The 9,553-nt window shown below is 38.8% G+C and overlaps 1 protein-coding gene across 2 annotated transcripts; it reads left to right on the top strand.

Annotated features, from left to right (window-relative positions):
• The first annotated feature begins 735 nt into the window (after positions 1-735).
• LOC108724812 (uncharacterized) lies at positions 736-9,242 on the top strand. Of its 2 annotated transcripts, none has more exons than XM_018451452.1 (9): positions 736-4,153; positions 4,422-4,666; positions 4,737-4,914; positions 5,141-5,313; positions 6,366-6,547; positions 7,524-7,635; positions 7,711-7,893; positions 8,778-9,020; positions 9,148-9,242. In XM_018451452.1, exons 1-9 carry the CDS (start codon positions 1,159-1,161, stop codon positions 9,226-9,228), a joined length of 4,392 nt encoding a protein of 1,463 aa, XP_018306954.1. In that variant the 5' UTR covers positions 736-1,158; the 3' UTR covers positions 9,229-9,242. The 2 variants fall into 2 exon arrangements, with proteins under 2 accessions (XP_018306954.1, XP_018306955.1); XM_018451453.1 differs by having other exon boundaries at positions 8,778-9,054; positions 9,148-9,182.
• Positions 9,243-9,553: the final 311 nt, after the last annotated feature.

Genomic DNA, 9,553 nt, shown 5'->3' with positions numbered 1-9,553 from the left:
GTTCGTCTCTTTTGTAATGCTAAGAATTATTAGATCATACATTTAATTGATAAGTAATGAATAAAGATCTTATTAAATACGAGAGAAGCGCTACTTTCGATCAAAGTTAGCTATATTAAACTAATACATATATATGTATTCTTTAAATGAATTTGTCTCAGAAATATAATTGCGCGATTACTTTCGGACTTTTAATACAATTAATCTGAAATTTATTAACAATCCCCCCCTATATTTTAACAAGAAATATCTTAAAATCTATACAAAGAAGACTTACATTTAACGAATAAATTAAACACACGATAGCTTATGTTATATAATTATTTTGATCAATATGATATTGTTAACATATATTATTAAGTTCCTAAGCTAAGCCGGATCATTCATCATTCCCGCCGCGCCCGCCCATACTTTTCCATTAGTCCAAATATTTCAGATACGGCCGTTGTTAAAATATTAGAACGGAAACTATGCTGCGTGCAGAATCGCGTATCACTTTCAATCGGAAACATTTCAACGTCGACTAAAATCCGAGATAACCACACAATGGTATTTTTTTCACGAAGCCGCATTAAAAAAACGCGCACGTTAGCCCGTATTTCTCTGTTTTGATTTTGGCCGGTGGCGCGCGGTGTGCAAAGTGGACTTGAAAATAACCCCGCCGCGAGAGAGAGACCGCCCGATCTATTAATAGTTTACCGACATGAGTATCTTTGTCGCCGGTTCGGCATCGACTACGGGCGATTCGGCCGCAAAATCCGCCGATATACAGTCCGCGCGCGTGCACGCGTATGTCGTCGCCCGAAGAGACGTCGTCGTCGCGATGCAGCTGACACTTTCGTTCGTTGAAGTCTGCAATGGACGATTCTCGACACGGATGAATTAGGAGCTGCCAGTTAAATACGAGAGAACGAAGATCGGATGAGAAGAAGAGCGAGAGGAAGAGGGTTCTACAACGAAATGTCTATTCGGCGGACATGACTGTCGTTGGGAGACTCTTCGATTGCTCCGTCGAAATTTTTGGCGTTCGTGTATAGCAGAAACTGGAAGGAACTTAAAACCACGTTTCGGGTGAATCTAAATAAAGAACTATGCAGCGTGGCGGCTGAGGCGGGGCGCGGTGCCTCGGAATATGTGAGAGAGTGAGTAAGACTAAGAATGGTACAGCAAACCGTATACAGCAACGAGACGAGCGCATCCCTCAATGGAGTACCGAACGACGATCGTAGAGGAAGAACGTCCGGTCTCATCGACGGTGTGGTAGCGCGTAGTGCTGTCGATGGTGAAACGGCTTCCCTGACACGCGGTGGTAGCGGGAGTAACAGCGGCAGGTTCTCCCTGTTCAGGTGGTTCAAGCGAAATCGCGATTCAACCGTGGAGAAACGACGGAGAACGAGCGCGAGGCCGGACGACGATGGCATTGTCCGACGACGTAGCAGCGTCTACTCCAGCGTAGAAAGCGTGAATACCTTTTACAGTACTACCACGGTCCGCAGTTTCGCATTTCACACGGGAACTCTGGGCCGTTGCAACGTGCTGTCTTTGGATATACTCAAGCAAGCAGCTGAAGTTGGTCCGTTCGCTGCCGGAGCCTCGAAAGTATACTTGGGTAACAAAGAAAACAACGCGTCGTCGGCCGCCGCCTGCACGTTACCGATTAATGTACACTCTAGGAGACAAGACATCACCGCCAGATACTCTTTGCAACCAACCACGACCTTCAGCTCCTGTGGGAACTTTCTGACAACTGAAAAGAATTTATTGGATTCGTCGAGAAGATTTGATGAGAGCGCGAGAGTCAATGGGTCCACGCGGCGACGGGTCCACGTAAAGGGAAAACGGAAAGCACCCAATCCTCCTGGTGCTGCGAAGATCGTGGAGGTCAATGCACGCGAAACACCGCCAAGGAACAGCAATAGACGCAAACGACGGGCGCCGCGACCTCCTGAGAAAGTGACTGTGGAACAGTCAAAGCTTGTCACCGATGGCGACAGCATGGAAGTAGAAGTGCGGAAGGATGTCGATGAAGGGCAATCGATCAGTAACGATACACTAATCCTTCAGGGTGGTATGTTACTGTCAAAGAAGGAAGTTTGTGGCAGTCCAAAAACCGCGAAAAACAACAATAGCGACGCAGAAGCGTCCAACGTGACGATCCTGCAAGAAAGAGCACAGAGTCCAATTAGTACCCTGAACATGCCTCGACCTTGGTACAAGCGTAGCGTATTCGAGCACTCTCGTGACTCTGGATCATCCAAAAGAGGCACCGTCTTTCGCAGCCCTATGACATCCGCCGAAATGAAAGAGGAATGTGTCGGAACAAATATAAATTCTTCTCCAAGTTATTCCATTGACGCTTCCCTGTCAAGGTTAAACTTTTTTCATCGCGGCGAACGACAGAACGACGACAGGAAACGACAGGAGGCTAAACGAAGATCCGGCTTGTCTATTTTAACGAACATCAGCGAGCTAGATAAAGAAGCGGCGGCGATCGTACAGGAAGAGCAGGCTCGAGCACGGGCGTCGATGTTGTTAAAGACGTCAAAATTTACTGAAGAATTCGAAAAAAGGAATGACGTCAACGAAGAACTAGTTCAGGACATGGTTACCTCGGCGATTGAGAGTTCATCGCCTAGACGAGGCACGCGTGCGTTAATCTCAAAATTCAATGCCATCAGCAATATCACTAAAGTCACGGTCAACGCTAATTTCTTTGCTAAAAGGGATCAATCAGGTTATAAGTTTGATCGCGATGCAACAAGAAACGACAGATTCGAACAAATCGGTGATTGGAGGAATCAGAGATTCTCGGTGCAACAAGATCTCGGCCAAAGCGTCCGCGTTGATAAAGATATTTCCAGGTACTTCTTGCCGCAACAGAAATTATCGAAAAATAGAACTGAATCAACGAACACGGATGTAAAGTCAGTAGATATCAAAATTACTTCTAGCAAGGAACAAAATGATCAGCTGATGAAGGACGCATCTAGTAGAATATCATTTTTACAAAGTCAACTCGCTGCAAATCGCGCGAATGAGTCTTTAACTGCACAGAAGGATATCACGTTTCCAGAAGAAAAGATTAGATCGCGGCAGGAAATTGTCAAAGAAACGAAGGACAAAGAATCGCCAAGATTGAATAACGAAACAAGAAGAAAATTTCTACTTTCTCGTATTCGTAACTTACCTGGAAGTACAGAAACCGCGTTTGATCCCTTCAGAGAAAAAGCGGAGGGGGAGAAGGAATTTTCGGACATTTTCAACGAGATCGACCGACAGTTGCGTTCTAGAGAGTTCAAACTCATCGAACGGAGACCTGCAGTAGCCGAATCTGACAATGTCAGAGACAAAGTTCCAGGGGATGAAGCTGTATCGAGCAAAGTGGCCAAAGTACTCGATATCCTTGTGGAAGCCGAGAAGGATGGTAAAATGAGATTGACGATACAGCCGGAAAGATCGATGCAAGACAAGGGAACGTCGCGTTTGATTGATTCAGACCAGAAGACGAAGTCCAGTAAGACAAAATTAACCGCTCTCAATACCATCGAGGACCCAATTACTGCGGATTTGAAGGAGATGCTGAAGGAAATGAAACACTCGTTACCGAAACGGCCTAAGTCGAAGAAGACTGTGTCAAACGATGTTCTCGAAAAGGTTGAGAAGCGCTCGCCCGTACCTACAAACAAGACCTACATTGCTACGACGAGGACAGCGACAACGTCGAATGATTACGAGACAGATAAGCAAAAGGTATCCTCGTCAGCGCAAACCAGTGGAAACATCCGTAGATTAAATCAACCTTCCACTTCCGCCGAACGACCGTCTACATCGGGATGGAAACATGAGAATGTACTCTACAAGACTTCTGGCAAGGGTTCGGTTCTTGTGAAGAATACTTTCCAACTGATACGACCACGCGATTTCGCTGAGATAGAAGCTATGAAGACTACGAAGGTGTACAAGGAAAACGCTTATGCCAATGTGATAGAACCATCGCTATACGCAAATACTCACGTTCCTCCCATATCGCCAAAACAACAATCGGATCCGACGACATCTAAAGATATTTTGCAAAGCAGTCATCCTGAAGAGCAATCCAATATTGCAAATGAGAGTAAGATCATGTTGAACAATGATGAGCTTACAAATGAAGGTAATTTCGCAACTTATATTTGCTAAAATAATAGTTTCATTTAAAAAATTGTCTATTTAGAGAACAAAATATCTGCTTCAATTATTCAATTTAAATAAAGAAAATTTAAAAAATGAAGAAATATGCTAATAAATAATCTCTATTAAATTTACTTTGGAAAGAAATCTACTTTTGAAAGTTTCAAAAGAATAAACTGTTTCTAATTAATTTGCTTTTAGTATTTTTTTTTAATTATTGAAAAAATTCCATAATGTTGTTATTATTGCAGACGATAATTCAACAGCGAGAAACATGAATACTCTGGCTATAAATCGATTACTAAGAAAATTGGAAGGGGCCATCGCGTCGGGTCATCATCAGCAAGCGGCGGGATTAGCGAAGGAATTGGCAAGACTCAAAATCCATTGTTCCGTGATACGACAGCGTTCGGCGGCGCGTTTGAAGGATCAGTCGATTAAAGTCAATATGTATATCGAAGATAAACTCGCTCACCAAGGGCCCATACCACTTCAGGTAAGTAACCGATACTGACGGTTGCTCGATATGCAAACAAAACGTTTCATGGACCGGGCTGTGATAACAGCTGCCGACGAGAATGACGGTAGCCGAGCTGAAGACAAAGATACATACGGAGTTTGAGATACCCACGAACGTGCAGCGATGGATCATTGGGAAAAACTTGGCTGATCACGACGAGGCCACTCTCAACGAGTTACACGCAGTGGATGGTTCACCGGTGTTTCTTTATCTCGTAGCACCCGGTAAATTTGATTCATTCGATTGAATATGATTCCTCAGTAAACAAAAATCTATTCGGCATTTTTTATTTCAAAATCCTTTATTCTAAACGTGAAATTTTATATTATATAAAAATTTATTTTATTATTATAGATACATGTATTTATACAATTAATTATTAAATGGAATATTTTTATGCTATCTCTACTTATTGTTAATTATAAATTATGATATACTGCAATATTGTAGATAGTGTTGCAATGCATATCGACAATGCAGCGCAAGTGAACAAGCCACAGCCAGCAGAGGAAGTTCCTGAAGAATTGCCACAAGATCCACCAATGGAAATTTTGCAGACAATTGAAGAAAAACAAGAAATCAAAGAAACAGATAAAATAATGTCGACAACAAATGAACATGAGGTAATACATGGGAGTCCACGGGCGGGGCAAGGGGGGGCATTTGCCTCTCCCCCTGATCGAGAGACGCGTGTTGAATAAAAGCGCGCGTTGACGGGGTTAAAATTTAAAAATATAAAAATACCCTGGTGAAAAAATTTCGCTGAAATTATTCTACTTTTTGAAACATTTCAGCGAAATTGCTGAAAATTTGTTAAAATTTTTCTGAAATTTTGCTGAAAATGAATTTTTCAACTAAAAATCGCTGAAATTAAATTGAAATTTTTCTAAAATGCTGAAATTTTGCTGAAAAATGTTCCAAAACGTAAAATAATTTCAGCGAAATTTTTTCATCAGGATACAAAAAAAAATAAAAAATAACCCCAAAAAACGAAATATCTTCCTCGACATGCACCTACCTTGTCATGGTGAGGAAGATTTTAACTAAAAAATAAAAGGTGGACACATTAGAAATGAATAAGTGATAAAAAAAAGTCATTAACTCGACACTTGCACACTGTAGAGATTATAGGGTCACCAAGGAAGGAAATATTTGAACATTTTTTCGTTACGTGTGGCAAAACTGCCCCTCCTTAAAAAAAAAAATCTTGTGGACGCCCATGGGTAATACCATAGACATAGTATCTCGACTGTGCATTCAAGTAGTGGGGATAAAGCTCAGGTAGAAAAGGACGCACTTATTGTGGTCCTGCAGCCCTATTCCGTAACTCTTAATGCAAGTTTCGTTATCGTTATAACGTCGTTGTGCAGCTTTTTTTATCATGGTAAAAAATGCTGCTGGTTTCGTGCATGCACCTGGTCCACAATGTGTGCGTCCTTTTCTACCCAAGTTTTGCCCTCACTCCTCGAATTTTGGAGAATGCTCAGTTTAGTTATACTGTATTATGTTTATGGGAATGCATCGATGTATTATCTCACACAAATGTTAGTTTCGTTTATTTAATTTATTAAATATTCGTAGTGTTTTTAATTTTCATTTGTTTATCTATTAGCTGCATATTGATCAAAGAGGAAGATATGTAATGTACGTTTTGTATGCTTATATACAACAATAGCAAGAAACAGCGGAAACGAACATGTCGGAAGACATCAAGATAGGACGATACGAGGAACTGATATCGTTGGAGAACTGGGATGTCATTCCAAATTCCGAGCCAATCGAGTGCCCAATATGCTTCGTTACATATGGTCCACGAGAAGGTGTAATTCTAAGGGATTGTTTACACATGTTCTGCAGGTAGAACCCTTTAATCTTCACATCCCAGCTTTAATTACTGTTTAATCCGTTAAGAACGGGAACCAATTTCAGTATAGTGCAGTATCGTGCTTTTGCATAGGTGCTTCCTCTGTACAAAGATACAATCTACAATAGATCACTTTCGCTCAATTGTATAAACTGTTCGCTAGAACGCAGTGAGAAATGACCGTCAATTAGACGTCGATTGATGTCAAAATTATCATTTCGATGTCGATTCGCTATCGATTCAATCAGGGTTATTAAAAGTTACTTTCTCGTTACTTTTTATAATAAACAATTTGATAATGACGTTGCAATTTTTTATGACGGTAATGCTAACTAAATGCTAAGGTTATGCTAAGGCTGGAAAAGTAACCTGTCATCATTACGCGTTACTCACTGAAAAAGCTAAAAGTAACGAGTAACGAAGTAACGAAATAATAATGAAATAGTAACGAAATAATAACTTTCAAATTTCGTTATTCGTTACTAAAAATTGTAATTTAATTACTATTACCGTTACTCATTAGGAAAGGTAATTACGTAAAAAAAAATAACGAAAAAGGTAACTTCGTTACTTTTTTATGTAACTTATATAACCCTGAATTCAATGAGTCATTTCTCTCTGGAATCACCTGTATCGATTCTAATTTATCTTATAGCGAAATGTATTTAGCTAGTTCGAGCGTCTAGATAGATATACATTAGATATTAAATTGCGATGCATCACAGATATATTTATCTGTTCTATAATAAGCTGATTCATGCACATTACTAATGCGACAATTACGCTAGCGTTTCCGGAAGACGCACTACGATCGCATGCACGAATATCCTAGATTTATCATGTAGCAAACTTCACAGAAAAAAACGCATGATGGCCCAGCCCAATTATATTTTTCATTTGTTTATTTATTAATCAAAACAAACATGAGTTACTTTCCGCGTATAATGAATTTTCGTTGTATATTCAAAGGCCATGTATCGCCAATACGATCGCGTATTGCGAAGAAGCGGAAGTGAAATGTCCATACAGAGACTCCGACTATACGTGTGAATCAACCCTTCAAGAACGTGAGATCAAGGCGGTAAGTTTCTGTTTAAGATTATCCGAGCGAAGTTTTAATAAAATTTGCGATGATTCTATTATTGTTTACATTTAGCTCGTCGAGCCGGAAGTTTATCAGCAGCATCTCGCGAAGTCGATCGCGCAAGCAGAGAACAACGCCGGAAACAAGGCTTTCCACTGCAAGACACCAGACTGTCCTGGTTGGTGCATTTACGACGATGACGTGAATAATTTTTTATGTCCTGTGTGTAAAGCTAATAATTGTCTTACCTGTCAGGTGAGTGTCACTCATATCTATCGAAAAATACAGAGATAAATTTAAAAAACCGAATAATGGAAATGTATGTACGATGGATGTAAAAATATTACTATTAATCGATGTGTGAAATTGATATGCGATATCAACAAACAGTACAATACTAAAATTCCATGTTTTATTTCCAATATTAAAGATATATGTATAATGAATTGAAATGATAATTAAAGGCTATTTTTAAAAATATATATACACGCAAATTTACAGCAAGAAACAGTATTCTTTCTCTGTGTTGTTTTGTTTCTCATTTCAATACAGTTTTTCATTTTACTGTTTCTCATTTTAATTACGAGTGCAAAATATTGACATAATACTGTTATTAAAATCGACATGATACTTAATTAAGAAAAAATGTTTAAAAATTCTATACATCTCTCTTTTTTCTCATAGCATATTGCAGTACAGAATGTATTTAGCAAAGCACATACTTAAAAATTAAATTCAGTAAACATCAATTAAAAGTAACATAACATCAATGTTATAATTTAATACTCAACACTGTCAATGTAATTATGTAAGATATGTGTTACATAATATTTATATTGTTGAATATGAAATTATAATATTGATGCTACGTTATTTTTAATTGGTATTTGTTTTGTATTTTAATTGGTACTGATAAATGAAAGATCAATTTATAAAATAAACACACATACTCTAAAATTTTAGAGTGAGTCTTACTTAAAAAATCTTACTCTGAAATGTCACTCTTAAAGATTGAAAATTAAGTCACACTTTTTCAAGACTGGTCCAATTTTCACATTTTTTGAGTGAAATTCTACTTCAAAAAATTTAGAAAGTGGATTTTCAAGATAAAATACAATATATAAACTTTGATTTCAAAGGTTGTTCATACTGGGAAGAATTGCAAACAATATCAGCAAGAATTGCAACTTTCAAAAGAAACTGATCAGGAATCTAGAAGGACAGCAGCAATGCTCAAAGAGATGGTTGATAGAGGAGAGGCACTTGCATGTCCCACGTGTGCCGTTGTTCTTATGAAAAAATGGGGTTGCGACTGGCTGGTTTGCTCTATGTGTAAAACGGAGATATGTTGGGTAACCAGAGGACCGCGTTGGGGTCCAGGAGTAAATATTAATTTATTTTCTGTAATTTATTAGGGTCTTTGAGACATTATATAGATTCTAACGAGATTTGTTAAATATTAATGACATGTTTTATGACTTTATTGATCATACTTATTGCTTGTCGCAGGGTAAAGGGGACTCATCCGGTGGTTGCAGATGTGGTGAAAATGGAGTTAAGTGTCATCCCCGTTGCAATTACTGCCATTAAATTACAACTACAATAATAGGCAAATAGGAAGTTTATGATGATAATAAGATGTCCTAGAATGCTTTTATATTATATGCTTTCATATTGACACGATAATTCTTGGACTCGATGAGATATGCGAAGATCTTTTATACGCACGTTTAATATAAGCTCGGACCCCGATAAATCAGTATGCAATAGAAATTATACGCTGCTTGCTCAATGATTGTAATCTTATCGCGACACCGTCCTTCATAGGATTGAAAGTAAGATTCTAATAAAAAAAGGAACACACCTAACTTTATATCAATGTTTCTTATTTTTATCGCAAATACAAAGTGTAGGG

The sequence above is a fragment of the Mycetomoellerius zeteki genome, unplaced genomic scaffold, assembly GCF_001594055.1.
Source record: "Mycetomoellerius zeteki isolate Tzet28-1 unplaced genomic scaffold, Tzet1.0 scaffold310, whole genome shotgun sequence".
Classification (NCBI taxonomy): domain Eukaryota; kingdom Metazoa; phylum Arthropoda; class Insecta; order Hymenoptera; family Formicidae; genus Mycetomoellerius; species Mycetomoellerius zeteki.
The sequence above is the reverse complement of the archived record's forward strand: the minus strand, read 5'-3'. Positions and strand labels throughout refer to the sequence as shown.

Coding starts and splice junctions, on each gene's coding strand:
- LOC108724812 (XM_018451452.1), top strand. CDS start 1,159: ATGGTACAGCAAACCGTATACAGCAACGAGACGAGCGCATCCCTCAAT. Junction 4,154..4,421: donor TGATGAGCTTACAAATGAAG/GTAATTTCGCAA, acceptor TTATTATTGCAG/ACGATAATTCAACAGCGAGA. Junction 9,021..9,147: donor GACCGCGTTGGGGTCCAGGA/GTAAATATTAAT, acceptor TGCTTGTCGCAG/GGTAAAGGGGACTCATCCGG.